General features: G+C 36.5%; 1 protein-coding gene across 2 annotated transcripts in view; it reads right to left on the minus strand.

Moving 5' to 3' along the window:
* Positions 1 to 25,543, minus strand: part of sh3pxd2b (SH3 and PX domains 2B) — a 56,595-nt gene that overhangs the window by 26,524 nt on the left and 4,528 nt on the right. For both annotated transcript variants that reach the window (XM_022676622.2, XM_022676621.2), the window contains exons 2-4: positions 23,202 to 23,282; positions 8,859 to 8,934; positions 775 to 851 (exon numbers count right to left, since the gene is read on the minus strand). In XM_022676622.2, coding sequence (XP_022532343.2) covers positions 775 to 851; positions 8,859 to 8,934; positions 23,202 to 23,282 — 234 coding nt within the window. The remainder of the gene's footprint in view (positions 1 to 774; positions 852 to 8,858; positions 8,935 to 23,201; positions 23,283 to 25,543) is intronic.

Genomic DNA, 25,543 nt, shown 5'->3' on the forward strand with positions numbered 1-25,543 from the left:
GCTAATAAAACTAAAATAAAGAAGCTTTTGTCAACATTTCTTTCATCAAAGCTGAAATGCTGTCACAAAATGCAGCACACACTGACATCACTCCTATTCACGATCACATGACACTGCACAAGGCACTACCAAGAAGTCAATCACCTGAATATTGATTTCACCTGTTACACACACTTTATATACACCCTCACTTCACTCACTCCTCGCTTCTTACTGTTAAACACCGGTGAGTGTTGACCCTGCTCATCTTGACTACTCTTTTGCCCACTACTTAACTATTTAATAAATAAATAAAATATAAATAAATAAATACAGTCATAACATCCTGTTCCTGTATATCACTGACATCACAGTTTGACATAATAAAAATTAGATTTTGATTCTTATTATTTGATTCTTATTAAATCGTATCTGAATTTTTGTTGACACTTTTATTTGGATTGTGCATTTTAGGCTATATTTTCACACAGCACTTAAATGTGGCCTAAATATGACCTTTGACACATCATATATGACACATATATGTATCATGTTGTATATGTATGTCGTTTGTGTGGCTGAGTAAACAGCAAAAAACACATTGAATGACTGAAGCGAATTTACGGTGATAAGCTCAGCTTTGGCCTGAACTTCCTCCCAGCTCCTGAGATTCTAGCTGGGATTAAAGTGAAACTTAACGTGAAGCACTGTTCTCTATCTAGAACCTAAAATTGTAAGAATGTTAGGAAAGTGAACGTGATGTAAAGTGATGATGATGGTTGATGTAACACTTACCCTGCAGTATTCATTTATAGGCCGCAGTCGTTTCATGGCCACGTCTCTGATGTGACTCCGTCTGAACAGAATTTTCCCTGAAAAACATAAAAATATCACAACAGAATGAACTCCTGAACGTAAGGAAAGGTTTTACTTATTACTTAATATAATATATAATATAAAGTACAATTGAAATATCCTTGTTTCTAGACATCATGAGGTAGAGCCGCCTGGAATTCAGGAAAAATTCTACTTAGTGATAAAACTCCTGCATTTGAATTTGAAAAAAAAAATACTGCAATTGAAAAAACAGGAGAAAAAAAATAGTTTTTAGGCTTTTTTTCTCGGTCACATGACATCACGGTGTTCAGTAGCTCCTCCATTTCCACTCGCTGTTGTGTTTTTTACGCGGATCTCCATGGAATGCGCACCCAAAGTGTACAGTAATTGCGGTGCGCGGCAGTGAACAAATAGCTATTTTATTAAAAGCGAGGAGATGAAACTCAGAGATGTGCGTCCGGACAGGACTAAAATTACCGGAGGAGCACGAAAAAGAGTTCAGAGAAAAACAGTAGATAATTCAGCCTGTAATTTTTTTATCGCAGAAGACGTCTGAGAAAAACACGTACATGATCGCTCTGGACGGGAATAAAATCACAGAGGACCCCAATGAAATAAAAAATTACTAATCCCATCTGAATCGGGCTAATGAAAAAATTTCTATCATGATATAAATTCACATTTTTTTTTTCAAAAAGGATAAAAAATGCAATGTTTTAAGTGACAGCAAGGATTTTAGCAAATTCTGAGAAATGCCAGGACCTGTAAAAACACAAACTCATTATATATTACTCATCCAGGCTCAGAGATGATGGACAGATTTTCTATAAAACATAGGAAAGACTTAGGAATTCCCCATAAAACAAAACTGGCATTAATGTGTTTAGCTTTTATCAACACAACACAATGTACAAAAGCCAGCACTAATCATAGAGCTAACTATAAATGGGTATTTTGGAACTTTTTACTTTTAACAGCTCTCAGGAAGTCCGAGTTAAAGAACATAATGGATAGTGTGGAGCTAAGTGAGAGTGTGTGTGTGTGTGTACAGGGAAAAACAGCAGCATGTGCTTTCAGAACACAGTGTACTGTGGTCAGCATCAGCTAAATGTGGTGTGACCATGTCTAATCCCACAACACCTACTCTCTTTTGTTTTTCCCAAAAATATAAAAATACCTTATTTTGTTCTATGAGGGTGATGTACGGGTTTGTATAAAATTGAGGCAAAGGTCTGTCATGACTTTAAACTCTCCAAATCATCCTAAAAAAGTAATAAAAATATTTTATAAAGTTTGTTAATTGCACTCCACAACTGTAGGGGGAGCCCAAGAGCAAAAATACCAATTCCATTTATATAAATGTAATTTTTTTCAGGTTCTCCTCCTGTTCTCCTTCGGTTGAGCCTAAAGACTACAACTCCCACAATCCACCTGTACATTATATTCCTCTCACACCATCCACTTTAACTAGACCTGAACTGTTTTCCTGTTCCTCCTCACCTGAGTACTGATAGCACGCACCTGTTTCTCATCTGACTCAACTGCAAACACCTTCAGCCCTCACCTGTTACATACAGTATGGTTCTCTGTGTTGCAGTCTTCTTGAGTATGAACTGATTTATTAGTTTTTTTCTGGTTTAATTCCTATTCCTATCATGAAAAAAAATCTATTAATGGAATTTTAGGAAGGGGGGATGATTTTAGAGCATTTCTATTGGGCTATTTATACAGAATTTTTCTCCACACAAAAGAGAAGCGCTTTTTAGTGCTTTCGCTAATTTTGCTAACAGCTAAATTAAATGGGATCTTAATAACAGACAAAGTAAAGTATAAAGAGATTCAGTGATGTTTAGGGTTTAGTTCTGATGAGATGACCTTGAATCCTGGTTCTCAGCCTGAATTAATATCTTTATAGAGATATATATTTTCTGTTGCTTTTCTAGAATTAACTTGTAATCTGGGTCTAACCTTCATTTTCGATGGATCGGGTGGATCTGGTGCATTACTATTAATTATTTTTGAAAAATACTAATTTTTATATAATGCTCCTTAAAGAATTGTTATACAGATTAGATAAGAGAAATAGATAAGATAGGTAAATTATAAGTATATCAGTTAGAGAGTCTACTAACATACTGTTCCTTATTTGTGTGATGGCAAATGCAAACGCTCTTGTAAATGTGAAAAATAATTGTGAAATAGGAGCATCAGACAAGCACATGAAGGCAGCAGACAGGCAGCATGTGGTTATAGATCATCACAAGAAGAAGAAGAAGAAGAAGAAGAAGAAGAAGGAGAAGAAGAAGAAGAAGAAGAAGAAGAAGAAGAAGAAGAAGAAGAAGAAGAAGAAGAAGAAGAAGAGGAGGAAATTGAGGGAAATAAATGACACGGCAGTCAGATAGTCTGATTAGATTCCCTCAGATCAATAATCCAATGTTAAAATATCCTGATTGGGGTTTTAAAGCTTAAAAGCTTCCTAAATCTATTTTGGCTCAACACTGAATCTGCAGAACTATCAGGAAAAAGAATGTGATGAATGTGACAATCAGTCTCATCAGTCTCATTAATTCATTTAGATTAAAGTCTGTCTCGTTAATAATGGCACTTACAGCTTTCTGGATGATTAGATAACCCTGCTGAATATGTATTTTTGATTTTAGGGAAAACTAGCTGCTAAGCGCTAGTGGTTAGCCGCTAATGCTAATGCTCCAGCCTTAGTGCTGGAGAAATTCGGAAAGCTAAGCTTACTGTTTATAAATAAAAGCGCTTTAATTTCCCAAATAAACAGTTTTCAGGAGAGAAATCTGTGTAGATTAACATTCAGCGCTTATTTGACTTTTGTTTACTTAGCTTAGCTTTAGCTTAGCTACTTAGTTAGCTATCCCCTCACCACCACCACCACCACCACCATTCAGCGACGAGACCTGCTGAATTAGAAGTTCTGTATAGTGTCTCTTTAAATGTGCCTTATAATCAAGTGCACCTTATATATGAAAATAGACCATAAAATAGCATTCATTGATTGTGTGCCTTATAATATGGTGCATATTATATATGATATCTACTTCTAACCTCATTAACATGCAGAATCGAACCGCACTAAGGGTACAAAAGAACCAGAGTCTGTTTTTTAACCAAACCAAATAGTGCTGGTGTTTCAGAAGGAACAAAGAGTGAGCAGGTGTCCCAATACTTTTGTCCACATAGTGTATGTATTGTTAAGTGTTTGAACAGCACTGATAAGTAGTAAACAGTGTGTTAAGCTATGTAAAAAGCTCTGTAATCTCTGTAACTCTTGTGTAAGCTCGATCTCCATCATGTGCAGTGTTTGTACAGCCCACTAATGAATTGTGCAGGAATGTGTGGAATAGGCAGTGCAGTAATTACAGGGGTTGTGATGTATAATGCTGACGGAGTAATGCTGAGGTGTTACACCCAGACACTTGTTAAAAGGCCTGTAAAGAGCTGGTATGTACCTGCCAGGCGGTGTTCAGGTGCTCTTTTTAAAGCTACAGGAAACACAGATTTATCACAGATGGACTTTTGTAGTTTCTACGGTTTTATTTATTGTAGTTCTGTTTAGTTTAGCTAAATTATACACTATATTTACTAAAGTATCCACTCTCCAACATTGTATTTTGGTAATATCAGATTCAGAAATCAATATTTGGTGGAATAACCCTGGTGGTTTTTAATTACAGTTATCATGCATCTTGGCATCATGTTCTCCTCCACCAGTCTTACACGCTGCTTTTGGATAACTTTATGCTGCTTTACTCCTGGTGCAAAAATCTAAGCAGTTCAGCTTGGTTTAATGGCTTGTGATCATCCATTTACTACAGATGGACTTTTGTAGTGTCTTAGTAATAAGTAGTAAGTAGTAACACCAACTCCAGAGTGTTTTCTCTGGAATTTTTTGAAGATTTTTGAACCAAACTTAAACAAAAATACGAAATATCCTATTGTACCTGATAGTATCATTAATGATTTTTTAAATTACATATTTTTTATGTTAAATATGTATTTTGTCTTGAAGGAATTTAAGGGTATTTTTTGTATAATTTTGTATAATTGTCAGTGTAAATGCATGCCATAAAAAATTTGCACTTCAGTATTAAATTAGTGATTGTTTTGTTACATTAACTGTATGTACATTATTCATTTTGTTACATTACTAAAATTTAATATAAAATAATAATATGTAGTCTTGCTTTTGATTACTATCAAAACAAAAGTTTTTTTTTTTTTCTGTGGAATGTTAAAAACGATGATCACTTTTAAAGCTTATTTTGCTGCTGTATGAATAAAATAAAATGAAATTGTTTTGTCATATCGAATATATTAATATAATTGAGAAAGTAGCATAAAAAGTAGAATGAAAGTCAAGTCATTTTGGAGCATTTCTTTTGATCTATTAATGAAATGTAATGTTCATGCAATGTAAAAAAAAAAATAAAACTTTACATTAACCTCCCAAAATCCCAGCGTCCTCGTATGGGTACATTTCTGCTTCTTTGCTCCATAATACTTATTTTTTTTATATGTTACGTTAATATCTTAAGCCTCATAAACCTGCCATATAGTGGTCACATGACAACATTTCACTATTCAACATCATTCTACAGGCAGTCCAGACAGAAACATGGGCCAGGTATAAAATCTCATCCTATTTTATTTTAGAATCTAGTTTATTTTCTTACTGTAGAAGATACATTTTAGTTTTTGGACTCATTTGGTCCTTCTGATCTCAAATTTTAAGGAAAATGTTGTTAAAATGTTAAAATAAACTACTGTCCCTATAAGTTTAGTTTCTATACTTGTTAGGTCCTACTAATCATAAAAAAAAAAATTAAAACGTACACTAAGCCAAAGTCCATGTCTCAGGAGGTTAACCCCTTAAAATGCCTTTTCCTGTTTACAGGCTACAGGTGTAGGTGATACAAATCCCATTTTTTTTTTGCAGTAATTATTTTTTTTTTTTTTTTTGAGGGATGTTAAATCCTTTATATGTTTTCTCTCTACTTCACTTAATAATTCCAAATCAGAAACAGGAATCAACCCAAATTCTGCATGTATACAGAAAAAAAAACAGAAAAGAGACAATTTTATTATTTTATTCATTAGATTTTTTACATCAGCAGATTTATTTAAATATATATATTTTTTATTTCTAATGGTTAAATAGAAATCCTCAAGATTTAGTGGTGTAAAAATCCTGGCCTGTTAAGGAGTTAAATCATGTCTGGTGATTTCTGAATGAGTTCTGGTGAACATCGTGAACTCGGTTGGGTAAAATCCGTTGTGGCGACACGTGGAATTTCCCTTTACCTCGTCCTTGTTTAAAAAAATAATAAAAAAAATCCCATGACTCACGACGTGAAGTGAGAAAGAGCTGTTGAACCAAAACATCTGCACTGACAGCTCTGCTGATGCACCCAAAGAGCGGCCAGAGGAAAACAAGACCAGCAGAAACAATTCAGAGCTTCTTTTACCCGGAAACCACTTTAAAAGTCTTTTGGTTTCTGCCAAACAATAACTGCCCATCTGAAAACATCTGCACTGCTGGTTCTCACTGCGATCCGGCTGAGAGGAACCCGCAGTTCTTCTCCACAACTGTGTTTTTATGGCAGGAACAAGCCGATGTCTGCATTTCCATATGAATCAGAAAGTCAGAGAGTCAGAGAGCAGCACAGTGTTTTTCTAACTACAGAGAAAAGAAGGAGAAGATGATCTAAAGAGGAGGAGGAGCTGCGAACAAATGGGAAACACCTGAAACAATGCAGGAATGGGTGGAAATTTAAAGCGTAAATGGTCTCACAGTGAGGGTGGTGTAATATAGAGACCTCCCGAACCAGTAATTAAATTAAATTCTAATTTATTTATGGTATTTAGAGCTTTTTACAACAAAAGTATTCAAAAGTCAAAAAGCAGATTTACTGAAAAAAACGTGTCCAATCCTCTTATGAGCAGCACCACATAGACAAAGAAAAACTTCCTTACACTAAGAGGAAGAAACCTTACCAAGACTCAGTCAGAGGAACCCATCCCATATACAGTCATATGAAAAAGTTTGGGCCCCCCTATTAATCTTAATCATTTTTAGTTGTAAATATTTGGGTGTTTGCAACAGTCATTTCAGTTTGATATATCTAATAACTGATGGACACAGTAATATTTCAGGATTGAAATGAGGTTTATTGTACTAACAGAAAATGTGCAATATGCATTAAACCAAAATTTGACCGGTGCAAAAGTATGGGCACCCATTCTTTTATCATTTTATTGATTTGAATACTCCTAACTACTTTTTACTGACTTACTGAAGCACTAAATTGGTTTGGTAACCTCATTGAGCTTCGAACTTCATAGCCAGGTGTATCCAATCATGAGAAAAGGTATTTAAGGTGGCCAATCGCAAGTTGTTCTCCTATTTGAATCTCCTCTGAAGAGCGGCATCATGGGCTCATCAAAACAACTCTCAAATGATCTAAAAACAAAGATTGTTCAACATAGTTGTTCAGGGGAAGGATACAAAAAGTTGTCTCAGAGATTGAACCTGTCAGTTTCCACTGTGAGGAACATAGTAAGGAAATGGAAGACCACAGGGACAGTTCTTGTTAAGCCCAGAAGTGGCAGGCCAAGAAAAATATCAGAAAGGCAGAGAAGAAGAATGGTGAGAACAGTCAAGGACAATCCACAGACCACAGTTTTTACTAACTTTAACTTAATGGCTATAATTTAATTAACTCAATCTCACACCTTAATGATCTCGTTCCCACACATTAGTATCTCATTCCCACGACTTAATTTTCTCTTTTTTTTTTTTTTTACATGATGTCACCTTAGGGGCTCCGTGCTAAATGGCAATTAGAGAGACAAACACCACCACCACCATTGCTACATACTGCTTCTCTAATGGCCAGGCCCTAATAAACAATGTTAAATAATGTGAATTGTCAGTATTTTTTAATCCATGGATGGAAGAATAGACGGATGAATGTGTGCTCAGGAAAGAGAGATGAAGAAAAAGAGAATTACGATGTGGGAGAGCCGTCTCGTTTCACAGCCTGCAGCCTCATAAATAAACACAGCTGAGAGCTATGACCCTGCATGTGCTCTTTAAACGAGCTCCAAACCTGTGGACGCACACACACACACACACACACACACACAGGCTTCCACCAGGTGCGGTCCAGGTAAGCCACTGTCCCCCCTTAAATTTTTCAGCTCAGGAAGTATACTTAAGAGCATTAAAAGTGTGTTCAATCAGTTAAAGTATACTAAAAGTGCATTTTTTCTTTTTAATATACTCAATGAAAATACACATTAAATATACTTCTTTTTCTGTTTTTTTTTTATAAAATGTATTTAAAAGATTGACTGAAGTTCAGTTCACTTATTTACTCTATGTAACATTTAAGTCTTGAAACCGAGTTGAAGCTACTTAAATTTATCTGAAATTACATTTACTTAAAAAAAGCAAAGGTAGATTTTTTTTTTTCAGTGCAGGTGCACTCTGACTTTGGCAGATTGCTATTTTAACATTGCAGCCTCTAACTAATAGATTAATATTATTGCTATTTCTCAGTACAAGTCAGGAAACAGCGCTACCTGTTAGCGCCATTAGCCTCGTTCCTTCAGAACAAAGGCAGTAAACTTCAGACTCCTCACTGTCTGACTGTCAGCGCTGCAGTTCAGGGGGGTGATTGTGTAAATTAAAGGTTTTGTCACAGTGCTGGTGTAAGCTGTGATGGTGAACTGTAGTGTTGTGCTCTGTGTGAGACGCTGCTGAGGAATACGGACGCTGCCAAAAAGCTCTGCGATTTTAATTCTCAGCAAACGGAAAAACAGCTCGGCCCATTCTGGAAACAATGAGGTCAGAACTCAGGCTGAACTAACTGCAAACTCTGCAGTTCCAGAGACAGCGCTGCTGTGTTTCCAGAGAAAACAATCACAAGACAATAGCCCGTCTAGCTCCTGCCGTAATTACCACGAGGGCGTGATGCATCACGAAGATGGTGATGATGATGGTGAAATCCTACCTGGTAAAAAAGGGATGATTCTCCGCTTCGGATCCTTCTGCCCGCCCTCCACAGGGAACTTATCCAGAAGCTCCATCTGGAAAAACAGCAATAAAAAAACTTTTAAAGTGACAGTTTGGAAAAAAATAAGTACAGTACAGTTTCCCCTGACCATAAATGTCATCAACCTGAAAGGAAATCTGATTTTTTTACTTTCCTTGTTTAGTTTTTACTTTTACATTCTTAAAAAATAAAAAAATTGCTTCTATGAGCGATGCTATATGATGAAGGAACAGATTTTTTTACATAAATGAATGTGTTCTTCTAAGATTGATTCCTTAATATAAAGATTGTTTATGTATATTTTGTATTTGTAAAGAAAAAGCTATTATAAACCACAATTAAACAATATTAACTGAAAACTGAACACAACAGACAAACCAACAAAAACAATGTGATACATGATCAGTGATATATATTGCAGCAGGTCTATTCTAATCACACATTTAACTACCGGTAACTTAGCAGTGCAATTTTAGTCATAAAGTTACCTCAGCAGTGCTATTCTAATAATACATTTACCTCGGCAAAGCTATTCTAGTTTTAAAGTTACCTCAATAGTGCTTTTCTAGTCATAATGTTACCTCAGCAGTGCTATTCTAATCATAATTTTACCTCAGCAATGCTATTCTAATAATACATTTACCTCAGCAGTGCTATTCTAATTATAAATTAACGTCAGCAGAGGTTTTCTAATAATACATTCACCTCAGCAGTGCTACTCTAATTATGAATTTTCGTTAGCAGAGGTATTCTAATAATAAATTCACCTCAGCAGTGCTACTCTAATTATGAAATTTACATCAGCAGAGGTATTCTAATAATACATTCACCTCAGCAATGCTATTCTAATTATAAATTTACCTCAGAGGACCTATTCTAGTCATAATTTTACATCAGCAGTGCTTTTCTAATCATGAATTTATCTATTGTTATTCTACAGAAAAAAGGCACAGCACACCATTATCAAAACCTCATGCCAACTGTGAAACATGGTGGAAGGAGCATCGTTTACCGAGACATTTTGCAGGAAAACTTAAAATCATCTGTTCGCCAACTGAAGCTCAACAGACGATGGATGATGCAACAGGACAACGACCCAAAACATAGACGTAAATCAACAACCGAACGACTTCAACAGGAGAAATTACGCCTTCTGAAAAGTCCTGATTTCAACCCTATTGAGATGCTGTGGCAAAAAGAACTCAAGAGCATGAAGAGAATAGCATAAATTAGAATTATTCAGTGAAAATAAGTTGGTCTTTTCAGCTTTTTTTGCCAAACTCGAACACAAACACACACAGTAGTGTATCAATAGTATCTTTCACTCATAATTTCAGCCCAAAACTAAACATTGCACTATAGAAATATCTTGTCAGATCAGCTGTTTTTAAGGGTAAGGGGTGAAAACTGTAAATGCAGAAAATTCTCCAAACCGGCTCTTTAATAATGGAGGGCACAGAGCACAGGTTTATAATGTAAAACACTCCACAGATTCCACACAGAGCACAGAGCCACCAGCCATTCAAATCCATTCACCAGGCCTCCACCCCCCCCACACACACTCTGAGGACATGTGCTGCATGGCTCAGTTAGAGAAAACCCAGTGACATAGTGGAACTTTCTCCCCCACCCCACCCCGCCATCCCACAATGCTATAGGGTATTTTCCTCTGCTGTCGCCAGCCGACCCATATTCTAAACACTGGCTGCGGTGAAACAGCAGGTAAAAATGGCCTATGTCAGTACTGAAATCCAATATATATCCAACAAGGCAATGCAATTCAGTCTGAACAGCCATGTGACTTTTACATCAAGAAAAAAGCTGTGCTATTCTAATCATAGATTTACCTCATTAGTGCTATTCTAATCATAAACGCAGCTCAGCTATGCAATTCCAGATATTTTTAAAATTGGACACATCTGATAGCTTGCTTAGATTAGATGTTCAGAACATCAGATACAGACGTTAGCGTTTAAATCGGACGGAGCAGGAAATGGGCATTAATGTTTGATTATAATGGTCATAAATCTGGCAACCAGGCAGGCCAAGGAAGTGCTGCAACCTGGCAGAGGGCACAAATATTACTGGGAAACACTTCCCAGCATTATCTGCTGAAAAATGCCAACACATTTACAGCTCTGGAAAAAATTAAGAAAGAACTTCAGTTTCTGAATCAGTTTCTCTGATTTTGTTATTTATAGGTTTATGTTTGAGTAAAATGAACATTGTTGTTTTATTTTATAAACTACAGACAACATTTCTCCCAAATAAAAATATTCTCATTTAGAGCATTTATTTGCAGAAAATAAGAAATGGCTGAAATAACAAAAAATAAAATGCAGAGCTTTCAGACCTCAAATAATGCAAATACAACAAGTATATTCATTTTCATAAAGTTTTAAGAGTTCAGAAGTCAATATTTGGTGGAATAACCCTAGTTTTTTAATTCATGGAATGATATGATGAAAGCAGTCTGTGGCTTTACTACAAATAAAAAAAAGATCCACAAGAAAAACCACTAAGAAACCACTGCAAGTCCCATTTCCCAAACTTACAGTCAGACATCTAGTTTCTGTATCACTTAGCAGACCCAACAGCAGGTCAAGCTGACTGTCCTTTGACAATTCCTTACAAACAAAACAGTCTCTTTATGTGTTCTGTAGTAAAAATAAAAATGAAACAATGGATGATGGCAACTCAAAGAACCATCTGAATGCTTTAACAGCTCTATATGCAGTTAAGGATTCTCTTCAGATTGGTGGAAAACCTTTGCTAGATGGTTTTTGTGTTTTTTTTACCAAAATGAGCCAATGAGTCGAAGAGTCCTTTAAGCTTAGTGTGTGGTTTAATCATCCTTAAGCTGTTTTGGCACGTTTTCACGGATTCATCAGTTCACGTGAGTGCTGGGTGATTCATACCTTTGATCTAATAAGGTTACTTTAGTCTTTGAACCTGGATATCTAGAGATATCTGACTGGATCGCCCTGTTCTTTAATGGCCAGGACCCCACAGTTACACAGTACCCCACAAACATTAGTGTCTTGTGGGCAGCCTTCTGTGACTACAGGATGACCTACAATAGCAATAAACTATATACAGCTCTGGAAATAAATAAGATATCACTTAAAGACTATGAGTTTCTTTGATTTGACCAAATTAAAAACCTCTGGAATATAATCAAGAGGAAGATGGATGATCACAAACCATCAAACCACCAAACTGAACTGCTTGAATTTTTGCACCAGGAGTAAAGCAGCATAAAGTTATCCAAAAGCAGTGTGTAAGACTGGTGGAGGAGAACATGATGCCAAGATGCATGAAAAAAAACACTGTGATTAAAAACCAGGGTTATTCCACCAAATATTGATTTCTGAACTCTTAAAACTTTATGAATATGAACTTGTTGTTTTCTTTGCATTATTTGAGGTCTGAAAGCTCTGCATCTTTTTTTTTTGTTATTTCAGCCATTTCTCATTTTCTGTAAATAAACGCTCTAAATGAGAATATTTTTATTTGGAATTTGGGAGAAATATTGTCTGTAGTTTATAGAATAAAACAACAATGTTCATTTTACTCAAACATAAACCTATAAATAGCAAAATCAGAGAAACTGATTCAGAAACAGAAGTGGTCTCTTAATTTTTTCCAGAGCTGTATATATATATATATATATTTCACTGAAAATAAATTGCAGTATTATGTTATGTAATACACTCGACCTTTTTAAAGGGTGTATTTATTTACTCAGTCCAAATAAAGTAACCTGTATTGTTTTCCTCTCTGCCCTTCTGCCACAAACCCAGCTGGTCACTAATGCAACTCTTTGAAGTTCTCCCTGTGGGGCACTTCCTGTCTGTCATCATGACTGCTGCTGAAGTCACCACATCCTGCTCACCTTCTCACACACTCTTCTGATGCCCTCCAGAAGTGCCAGCTGTGTATACACTACTAAAAACAACTAAGAATCTACAGTCATTATATTCAGATTTAACTGTTTAAAAAAGTGTTATACATTATTTATACACTTGTTCAGTATATGACTTATTCAGTATCTTCTATACGTTTTATATTATCCACTATAAAATTGTATTTGGACAGCTGTCTACTGTAGTATAAAAAGTAAGAACTAGGACTGGACGATATGGCAAACTATTATATATCACATTAAAACCCTAAATTTAGCTTGATTCAATATAATATAATGTATTGTATATATATATTAAAATTAGCAGTATTAGCATGTGCTAATAGAGATGGGGCATATAATATAATATATATTGATGTATTGCCCAGTTTTAGGACATTAATAAATATATATATATATATATATAAAATAAACCTATAAAAAATGCTAAATATAAAAAATTCTGCATGATCGACTTTAGTAAGTTAAGACTGGTGATAGAAGAGGTTAATTTAGTGCTGTGTTTAAACCCCGCCCACTAGAAGTACTGATTGGATAGAAAGTAAACTTTCCTTTTAATTAGATTTGATAAATTAGCATCAGGATTTGTATTTTTATTTAAATAGTAATTAGTATTAAATTATTGGGTACCACTTTTAAAATAAGGCTCTATTATAAAGAGTTTATAAATAGTTTATATAATTATTAAATTATATAAATAATTAAAAAAGATTAATATGCGCTTACAACACATACATAGAAACAGGGAATTTCCGTTGACCTTAGTATGTTGGCTAACTCGCCGCTAATGCTAGCTAGCTCTCTGCTAACCTTAGTTCTATCCCTGGTAAGGTTAGCTAGCTCGTTTAAGCTAGCTAAAGTTAGTATGTTAGCTAGTTTGTTGCTAATATTAGTATATTAGCTAGTTTGTTGCTAACATTAGTATGTTAGCTAGCTAGCCACTAAGGTTAGCTAGCTCTCTGCTAACCATAGTTCTCTCCATGGAATAGATGTGTAATGATGGGCCACTGTTATTTCCGACCGGCATTAAACGCACCATCTAAATTTTAAAGTAATTTAAAGACAATTTAAGACCTTAATTACCCATATTTTAATTTAAGACATTTTAAGACTTTTTAAGGACCTGCGAAAACCCTGTAGAAAGAACATATGTAATAAAATAATATATAAAGTCAGTTAAGTCATTTAATATGCTGTTATTGAATAAAATAGTTAAAATGAATACAGTTATAACAGAAATGTTAATGATGACTGACGGAAAAATAAAACAAAGTAGATTTAACAGTATAAACGAATGTGGAATCACTATTTAGTACACGTCAGGTCACTGGTGCCCTTTCTATTGAGCTATTTTTTGTGTTGTAACTGCTTATTAATGGTTTATAAACTAACTCCTAACTTCTTTGTTTATGAATACTCTATTTTAAAACCATTTATAAAGGAAGCTTTTATTTTTTTTAAAGTGGTACAAATTATTGTATTGCTAAGATCTTGCCAAGTACACAGCTCTATTGGAATCACAGTAAAAAAAAAAAATAATAAAATAAAATGAAGACTTTACAGACAACACAGCACTGGATTTAATCCCATTACTCGATAAACACCTTAGAAAAACAGAGCGATTCATTATCCTCGCAAAAAAACCAACACTATAAATCAGCAGCTCGTCAGACGAACAGCAGAACAACCGGAGGAGTCGAGGAAAAAAGAAAAACGCAGAGCTGGAGCCAAGAATGTCAATCCAGCGACGGGCGATTATAGGAGGGGCTGGAGGGGAGGAGGGGGGGAGGCTTTATGATTAATATGAAGCGTACATCATCCCTACAACCACTCCTTCCTCAGCTGAACAAAGAGACAAAGGGGAAACAGGCATGATGAACATCTGTCAGAAGTAATAGGATGGAAGGTGACGAAAGGGGTGGGTTTCTTCTTCTTCTTCTTCTTCTTCTGCTTTTCTCTGACATTCCTCGTATCTGAACTGCAGTAAGGAAAACCCACACACTCAGTAATTGTGTTCAGATGTGGGAGCGTCATGCCTGAGCTTCACAATGTTGTTTATGCCCTGAAATACGAAGCTGTTCCTGCTCTCTGAATCCACCATACGCCAAACACAGCCTGCCCTGCCCTTAATCACATCAGCCCTAATAATGGAATTAGAAAGAAAGGCCTACACACACACACACACACAAAGTAACACAGTCACACACACAGTCTTACTCACAGCACAGTCTTACTCACAGCACAGGCCTACAATTTTCTCCATTCTTTGCTCATAAAGCATTGTTCCTTGCTACAAATAACCTTTTCCTCTGGCATTTGTAGACATTTTCAACTGTGAGACATTTTTCTTTAGTTCACGTTCAAATCAAATCAAATCAAATCAAATCAAATCAAATCAAATCAAATTAAATCAGATTTATAGTCACATTACAGATTACAGGTGTACAGGTAAAAAAATAGAATATAAAACTACAATTTACTTAAAGCTGATGTCTGTAAGTTTTAGGATTTGGGGATTTAGTGCCCTCTCTGGTGAGAATGTTTAATTGCATGAGCATACAAAGACTGAAGAATCATTTTAAACTGGGCGGGTGTGATGTGGTCTCCTTTCAGAGCGGATGAATCCGACTCCAGGTTATGATTCTATCTTGTTCCTTTTTGGCTTCGGAGCTTGCTTCCCTCCTTCGTTTCTTTGGTTTTACTATGAGTGAATGAGATACTGAGCTCTGAGTTTCCCCTTCTAAAGAGACTTCTGAAGTCTCCATTGCTCCACCAGCCGCTCGCATTCAGTAAAACTGAACCCTGATCCCTTTTTTAGAGGCTGTAAGTGTGACATAAGTACATAAAGACGCGTGAAAAGCGACCCGACACCCCAGTGTTTAGAATTAATGTATCAGACTTAGTTCCTTGCTAAGCCAGATACATTAATTCTAAAAACTGGGGTGCCAGGTCGCGTTTTACGGAAGTTTTGACCCGTCTCCACTCAGAAATGCTTTTACTTTCAGTTTAGAAACAAAATAATACAGAGCAGCATTAGCATTACCCGCTAACCACTCTATGCGCTAGTTATCGCTAGCTAATATTACCCTGGCTTACTGGAACACTCAGGGTTCCTCAGTGTAGCGCGGTCTGGCTAGCTTTAGTGGAAATGTGGAAATCTAAGCTTACTGTAGATAAACAGAGACGATTTACTCATTCAAATAAACAGTTTCTAGGAGAGAAATCTGTGTAGATTAGCCTCCAGCACTCGTTTAACTTTAAAAATAACGCACTTTATAATACGGTGTGCCTTGTGTTTGAAAATAGACCAGAAAATAGACGTTTATTGATTGTCCTCCTCTTAATCTGTTTCGCTCTACAGTTATCTGCTCTATAATAGAGATATTCAGATGCTAACTCTGGACTAACCTTATTTCAGCAGTAGACTGGCACATGCTCAGTCTGACAGAATGCACAGAATTCAGCGAAATGCTTTGGCTAATTGGCTGAATGCCTGAATGCTCTGTCTGGGGCAAAGTTCCCTGGGATAGAAACTTCCTTTCCGTCTCGTCCGTATCCTCTCCCACTAAACTCACTCATACCAGTGTCACAAAGGCCGTGGGCACAGTAAATACAGTCTGCAGAGTAAATGAACGAGTGTCTATGTTCAAGCTTCAAGTTTGGAGGTGACGTAACTCTGCCTGGAACTTTGTAAAACCCCCCCTCCCCCTCTTTCCGAACCAAACAAAGGAGAAACAACAGAAACGACCATATTTAAGAGCAGTCTAGTTACACAGTCACACAGACAAATAGCATCATTTCTGTTGTCGAAGACTGGTTGACAAGACAACCATATATATATATATATATACATACTAGTGTATCTCAAAAAATGAATATATATATATATATCACTGAAAAGTTATTTTATTTCAGTAACTCAGCTCAAAATGTGAAACTCATATAATATATAGACGTATTACACACAGATTGATCTATTTTAAGTGTTCATTTCTTTTATTGTTGATGATAATAAGCTTACAGGCAATGAAAACCCTAAAATCAGTGTATCAGAAATTCTGAATATTATATAAGACCAATTGGTACTTTTGGCAGTGTTGGCAGTGTACCAAGTCCTGCTGGAAAATGAAATCCACATCTCTATAAAAGTTGTTATCAGCAGAGGGAAGCATGAAGTGCTGTAAGATTTTGTGGAAAAACAAAACTGCACTGACTTTATTGGACTTGATAATAAAACACAGTGGATCAACACCAGCAGATGACAGACATGACTCTCCAAACCATCACTGATCATCAATGTTTTCCCGGAAAATCTCACAGCACTTCATTATCCAATAAGAGGCGATATGTTTGCATGTATGAATATTCATGAGCAAGAGCCAAAATTATGTCCTTCTTCAGAGACCACTTACCAAGTGAACTAAAGCAGATTATACAGAAACACCTGAGACCTAGACATTTTAACGTGAATTAAAAAACAATGGAAGGAGACCTTTAAAGGTCAAAATATACTTTTTCCTATTTAAAATTCTTTCTATTATGGCATAGATCACAAACCACCTTTGTTTTGTGTGTGTGAGACACACTTTCAGACATGCTGTGAAGTTTTGGATGGTGAAACACTTGTTCTAGTAAGTTCTACTAAGAGTGAGTGACGTAACAGCTCAGACTGTTTTCAGACCAAAATTGGAAAAAAAGCAGAAACCAAGAAAAGCAGAAAACAACTGGAATGACCGTAAGTCCAGTGGCTTTCTAAAGGCAGCAGCAGCACATGAGTAGACGTGTTTGAGACGAGTGTTTCCTGCTGCTCCCCGCTAGGCTATTTGCTAGCTCAGCACTGGGCTCAGCAGGCCGCTGCTGTTTGCCTTTTCTTTTCGTTTTGCTTAGAAAAGTAGTAAAAACAAACAAAAAGAAGAAGAAAAGCCAAACAGAACAGCCCTGACGCACCAAATCACAGCAGAAAGAGCTCATTTTTAAAAGTGATTAGCCTTTATCCATTAGCGGATCTCATAAAGAACATTTAGGCCACGTTTACACAGCAGGTAAAAAAGCCCAAATCTGATTTTCAAACCAAATGCAATGTTTATTTTAAGCTTTTCAAGCTGTATATTTAATGTGATCCATTGCCTACATGGGCTGAACAGTTAATGCTCCTAAACTGACACTCATGCACAAAAGGGGCAGTGCTTCCTGTGAAGTTTCGGTTTCATCTTCCCTTCTCTTTAGAGACAACAGGTTGACTGACGTTAAAATCACCCGTACAGATTTCTCTAATTACCTGATATTGAGAGCCGATTAGTTCATATTGGGATGTTGAGGTTTACAGCAGCGCTGTGTGGCTCAATGTTGGAGAAGAACCTACTGTTTCTCGTTGAACCACTTCTAACCCAATTTAACCAGACACTAAAAACTGATCTTAACAGTGTATCTTTTAGCCCATACAGTGAGTAGCAGAGCTAACAAACACCACTAACCACACAAAACTGCAAACGTTTAAAACAATGGAGCTATGGAGCTATGTGCTGGATGAGCAGCTCATTTCAGTTACATTTTTACTAGACCTGCTACGATAACTTTTTGTAGGCGATATATTGACCCAGAAATTATTGCGATAAACTATATTTTACTGTCATTTAAAGACATTTATGTGCCTCTGACATAATGATATGATATGGTGCATAACAAAGAATTCATACTGTTTTAAAGACAACAAATTTGTAATTATTCATTGGTTTGTGCAATATATACTTTTTTACCACCTACTGCAGTCCACAATATGTGTGTGTGTTTTGAAGCACAATAGATAACACAGTTATCAAAAAAGATTGAGGTAATATCCATTTATTATATGATATATGATAAGTCCATTAAGTAATAATCGTGACATGGCCTTTGTTTTTACATTGAGCTCCACAGTTTTGTAGCAACAGAGGGTTTCTCAGACTCTCTCAGCTGGAGTTTTTTTATGTTTCTAATGTCGACTGTAAAAAAACGCCCCCATAACGCAAGAATCGGCCGAAGACACTTGTGCCAAAACCCCGGTTGCTGAGTATAAAGCACATTCAGCCCAATTCCACATGGCCAATGCTGAGTCTCAGCCAATGCTGCCATTCACCAGTCAAGCTATCTGCGTCAGAATCAAAGAAAATCTCTCTAATTTTTAATCTATATTCTGCAACTGCTGGCTTTCACCTGAGAGCTCAGCTCCAGGAGTCATAAACAAAGAGCCCGAGAACGGAGGGAGTGAAGGAGAGAAGAGCAAGACGAGGAAGAAAGAGGGAGGAGAGGTCACGACCCCCGCAGTCAGCGGCCCATCCCCACTCATCCCCACTCATCATCACCATCACCATCACCACCACCACCACCACCACCACCACCACCACCAGCAGCAGCAGCTTAGCTCAGATAAAAGGTGGTTGGTGTGGTGCAGTGGATAACACCACCGCCTGCCAGTGAGCTACCATGTGGGAGACTGGGGTTCAATTCCTGCTCTGGATGACTGAATGCTGCACTACACCAATAAGAGTCCTTGGGCAAGACTCCTAACACGACATTGGCCCAAGTTTGTAATAGAAATAACCTTGTAAGTCGCTCTGGGTAAAAGCGTCAGCTAAAAATGCAGTAAATGTAAATGTAAAATAAAAGCACAGGATGACCCACCATCCAGATCCCACAGAGCACATTCCAGTTAACCCAGTTCAGAAATGCCCAGCTCTCCATTACAGTACTGAGTTTAAGAGTTTAAGGAAACTCTGAGAAGTTATTGTTAATTTACTCAATAATTATTTTTTTCTCATTAAAATTATATATATATATATATATATTTTTTTTTTTTATTCCAACAATTACAACAATCACACAAAAATTCAAACAACAGCAAAATTGCACTAGAACGTATATCCGTTTGTATAGTATGTATGTATAGTTCTAGGTATGTGACTGTGCTTGTGGTTGGGGTGAAAATGCTTAAGACGTCTTAAAGCTCATTTATGCTTAGCTTTAAATACGGTTTCAAATGTGGGTGGAGTCCAACACTGTTAGGCAGATTAATATTCTAAAACAATGAAAAACCCCTGAATTTAAGACTTGTCCAAACTTTTGACTAGTGCTAGAAAAGCGTTGATGGGATTACTGACTGTCTATGTAAACACTCTCAGTTTTTTTTGGTGCCATTACTTTTCTTACTTATCTTTTGTTAAATTAAGCAAATGACACAGTAATTATGGCTTTATAGAGGATGTGACTTGCACTGAGATGCCAAATGTCACGGGAAAGGAATTAGTATTGTGTCCCATGACTTTTGCCACGTTCCATTGAAGCTTGTCTGTTCGCATGGACAATTCTAGCGAGACATCCCGGTCACAATCACTGTCACCCACTGTATTGCACTCTGTGTTTAGCAATGCCTTCTATGATGTGCATAATATATAAAAGCCAGCAAACTTTCAGAAATAAAACATTCCTTTCATCTGGAACCAACAATCAGACCTTGAAATGATACATTCGTTATCATCCTGCATTTTCTGTTCATAAAAAAACATTGACAGCAATATTTCACCTGTGTTAGTTTATATATTAATTTATAAGTACAGCTGCACCCAACTGCAGCCTGAGAAGATGAACTTCAGTCCAGTTCAGGAAATAGAGTAATGACTGAGTTATATTTATGTCTGCAGTGGTTTTAAGTGATGGTAAAGGTGACACCATACTGTTTCCGGATTAAGAAGCATGGGGCGAGTTATTGTTTCACACTAAATGTTTGCAAAAGACCAAAACATGGACAGACCACCCTGACTTTATGACTTTTTAAAACCAGAATAAAGTACAGAAATCCTAGGTAGGGATGTTCTAATCAGATCCAGGTAATTTTTAATTAATTTAGAATAGGCTATTTTTTATTCCAAACCAAAAGCTTAGATTTAACCACACTCTTCACACTGCAAAAAATGAAAAAAAAAAAAACATTTAGGACAGTTGATGAACCCTTTCAGAGTCTACAGTATAAACCATATTTTGTTTTGTTTACTTCATAATAGCATATGCATCCCTCCATAAAACGTTTGTTCAAACTTTTGACTGGTACTGTATACATACCTGTCAATTTTTTGATTAAAAAATAAGGGATATTTTCCTCTGTCCGCTTAAAGTTGTCCCACCAGCCCAACGTAGGTTCAGTATCCCTTACATTTTAAGACAGGTTTACAAAAAAAATCTAAAATAACGACATGTGAACCACTTACACACAATTAGATTATCAGAATCTGAAATATTAGCTCTGATGAGATAAATTGATGAGTTAATTTTCCAAAGTCCACCATTTTTCTTTCCTCCAGTCAATTTTTAGACACAACTCAATATTTGACATAAAACCACCCAACCTGGCAACAGTGTACAGCCAAAGTGCACTGCTCATTTCAGAAGTTTCTCTATATAGAAAAAAAAATAGAAAAAATCTCCATGTAAAACCCACTTTCACCCTCACAGCATTTTTTCCTTCTCCTTGATCTAAAAGTCGCATGAATTCTGATCCAGCTGTTTTGATAAATTGGATATGTATCAGATTTCAATACCACACACTTAAGTGGCCCATTTGTGTCACATAAGACAAAATAATGATGGGATTTGGGCTTATTTTTACCTGCTGTATGAACATTAAAAACACAGAATTATCATGTTTAACCTTTTCATGGTCTTTTAAACCTCTGTAAGGTATTTTGAGTTATTGCTAAAACGCCTCTTTGAAGTTGATTTATGCTGAGTGCAGGTTTATGGCCTTGAGTTAATGGTTAATAGACACTGTACAGGTTTACTGAACTCCCACTGTGATGAAATATCACATGACCTACGGCCTGCTCCGACCTGTTATCTCAATCTCACACATTACAGCGTTAGTTTATCACCTGAGCCAAGGCCTGAAGCCCAACTGGATCCCCTTCAGGAATGTTTCAACAGTGTTTTCTTCTCTCAAATGTAAACATCACATTTTTCCCCATTAAACCTTTTATTTATTTTACCTTTTCCAATCAACTTTTGTATTTACTATTATATATTTGATTTGTATGTTCTGATCTTGTATACAGCTTTTAAACAAGCACAATAGTATTAATATTAATATTTATGTTAATATTTCAGCCAAAACACTCCCCTAGAAATGCATAGGTAGATGTGTCCATAAACTTTTAACCATTAATTCAAGATTGAACTTTTTTAACCAATTAGACTTACGCTTCACACTTTTCATGTTTACAATTTAGAAACCACTAAAGCAGTAACCTAGCAATCTCTTAACAACGTCATATTAACCAAATTCAGGTACCATAGCAACACAACAGCGAAATCTTGGGATACCTAAACACCACATCAACCACCTGGGAAACCATAGCAACCACTTAGCAAAACCATAACAATCAGCAACAATCAACTACTCAGCAATGCAATAGTAACTACTCAGTAACACCTTAGCCAAACCATAGCAACCACCTGGCAAAGTATAGCAACTACTCAGGAATTCCACAGAAATCACCTAGAATACCATAGCAACCAACCTGCAACAACATAACACCCATAAACCAACTATAGTAACCACCTACAATAATTTACCAAACACTTAGCAACCACCATATCAGCCACCTAGTAAAACCACAGCAATCTCATTGAACACTATGGCAAGTTCCTGGGATACCTTAGCAACTACTTAGGAACACAGCAGGAATGGCCTAGAATACCATAGCAACCAACTAGCAATACCTTACCAGCCAACCAATGTTCATTTTAACTCCAGAACAACACTGCTGAGCTGAAATAACACTGTTATATAATACAGTTTCTGCAAAGAATGTCCATCACTGTTTTAACTATTATGTAATGTAGCTCCACTTTTTTATTTTATTTATTTAATATTTGATTATTCTTTTTTTGACTTGCTGTGAAAGAGTCATCCTCAATGAACTCTGAGTTTAAAGCAGGTGAATTTATTAATATGCGACACTTTTACTTAAATCAATAACTGAATCAGGTGGCGTTGCATTAAATGCTAATCGAATTTAATATCCTGAATAATTCCACGTGTCTCTGCATCACAGAGATCAGTGATGACTTTCCCGCCTGCTCTATAAATCCGTCTGCGTAATGGCTGAGACCTGAAATACGCATTTCTGTGGTTATCTGTGAAATCCACACAGTCCTGCTCTCCAGACCCCATTAGTCCCTTTTCCAAATCTGCTAAAACCCGCTGATGATTCCAGCAGAGCTGCAGGAGCTGCTGCTGACAGTTTCCCCCGATCAGGAATATTGATCTGATTGAGCTGCAGAGATAAGAACTGTATCTACAGCTGAAGAGAGGGTTGATAAATAAAATAAAAAAATTAAAAACTCACCTGCAGGTCGAAGAATTTACTGTACCTCCTGAAAATGACCTCTGTGCTGCCATCGGTCCAGCACACCTTAATGATGTAAACCTGAGGAGACAGAAAAAGAAATTTTATGTTTTAGATGAATAAGACCAATATAGTTGCGATACGATAACAATATGATATAATGGTACTGTGATTCTGCTACACAAATTATTTCATTTATACCCCATTTTACTTGACTTACTATCTTTATCTTTGACAGTGTTGTGTAAACTAAGATTTTTCAAATTGATGTTTCATTTCATGATGTCTCTTAATATTAAACTCCTTAATTACAGCAACTTTTAGACTTTTTGCCCTGTTTTTCTGCACTAGAAATGCGCACCCTCTCCGCTTTTAGACTCTTTTGCCCTTTTTCGGCACTAGAAATGCGCACTCTCTCCGCTTTTAGACTCTTTGGCCCGTTTGTCTGCGCTAGAAATGCACACTTTGAATCTCACATTATAAAACATTATAAAAACACATTATAAAAACCTGCTTAACAGCGGGCCAACTTTCATTCTATTTCTAAAATACCTCGCGGACCGCTCCAAAAAAGGAAACGGGCCGCAAATGGCCCGCGGGCCGTAGTTTGGACACCCCTGTTCTAAGCGTTCTCCTCTGTTAAACTCACTGCCAATATTTACACTTATTTTACTCTATCTCTGGTCGTAGACCTTGTCAGATGGATGCCGAAGCTTCTAGGCTGTGTATCGTGGCTATAGCACACTCTCTACCTGCTATTGTGTTCTATACCTGGCAAACCAGGGTGTGGAAATGGGACTAAGGAAAAGGCAGTGAGCAGATTCAGAGGCTAAAAAAAAAATCCTAAAAGATTTCCATTCTGTACCAAACAGTTCAAAAAAAAGAACATACTGACTAGACTTAAACCTCCTGTTATGGTCATTTGTCAGGAACAGCAGTGGTGCGTGTTTCATTATCCAAAAAAGATCGAGCAGTGTGAATATTTCATCACTAACTCTATTGCTAATTTTTCAATCAGTATTTAGTGCAATGGTTTTCCTTACCTCTAACAGGTAATGGTTAAATTAGGATAATTTACTCGTTTTTTTATTTAAAAAAAAGACGTTCAAAAATGTTTTTAATGTTTTACTACTTTATAAAACACAATCATTTGACATAACATTGAAACATAACATTAAAAAAAATTGTTTTTTGAGTGTTTTTGAAGGGGGTGGTTGCAAATATGTAAGATGAATCATTTTCATACTGAAACAAATGCTTTTAACTATTTTTTCTATATATTTAACTTTTAAATTGGGTCAATTTGACTCCTGACATAACAGGAAGGTTAAGAATTGCTGAGAAGAGACACCAGTGCTTAAATTTAGAATGTGCAAAATATAAAAATCACTGCCTCATACAAGCCTCCATGATCCCATTTCATAAATGATTAAAACGTAAAAACAGTAATTTGATTAACCAAATTAATTCCATTAACTTCTCAGCTCTATATTTTGTCGGAGACTGAATAAGGCACAGTGCATTTTACCCATAATTCTCTCTCTCTCTATTTCTCTCTCTGCACTGGAGGACAGTAAGAGCAGCCTAGCACAGTGAGGGCTGCACAGATTTCCTTCCTCCAAGTTTAATAAACTTTCTTGCCAAACGTTTTCAGGCCAGCAGTGGAGTGAAGCACTGTGGACTCCCCAGTGTGTTTGGATGAGAAATCCCAGGTATCTGTGTCAGCATGTGGACACTGGACTGGTCAGTGTGCTGATCAAGACACTGAGAGGATGACCTCCCTACTATCCTCCTTTTGGATGCTCCCTTTGAGAATTAATGTATTAGCTATAGCTTAAAAGTCAGAATAGACCTCAACAGATGGTTTAATCTGGTATAGCGTACCAAATTATATGTTTTAAATTACCAGAATTGCCGTACTTTTGGGACTATAAGGTGCACTTTAAAATCCTTTAATTTTCCCGGTGCATCTTATGTATGAATTCTATCAGTCAGGTATTAAGGAGCAGTAAAGACACTCCACTGAAGTACAGAGTTATACAGGAGTTTTAGTGAAGTTTCTCCAGCACTAAGGCTGGAGAAGAATTAGAATTAGCGACTAACCACAGCTAAGAGCTAGCTCTTTCGCCGTTCAGAGGCAAATATATATCGGACTATCGCCTGCTGCTAACCCCAGCTAGCACTGATGGAGCAGCATTAGCATTAGCTGATAACTGCACTAAGTGCCAGCTCTTTCGCCCCGCTTTACATCCCGCTAGCATTAGCAGTTAGCTGCTAATACTAATGCTGCTGCACCCAGCCTTAGTGGAAATCTAAAAAAATTGAAGCTTACTGTAAATAAA

The sequence above is a fragment of the Astyanax mexicanus genome, chromosome 17 (assembly GCF_023375975.1).
Source record: "Astyanax mexicanus isolate ESR-SI-001 chromosome 17, AstMex3_surface, whole genome shotgun sequence".
Classification (NCBI taxonomy): domain Eukaryota; kingdom Metazoa; phylum Chordata; class Actinopteri; order Characiformes; family Acestrorhamphidae; genus Astyanax; species Astyanax mexicanus.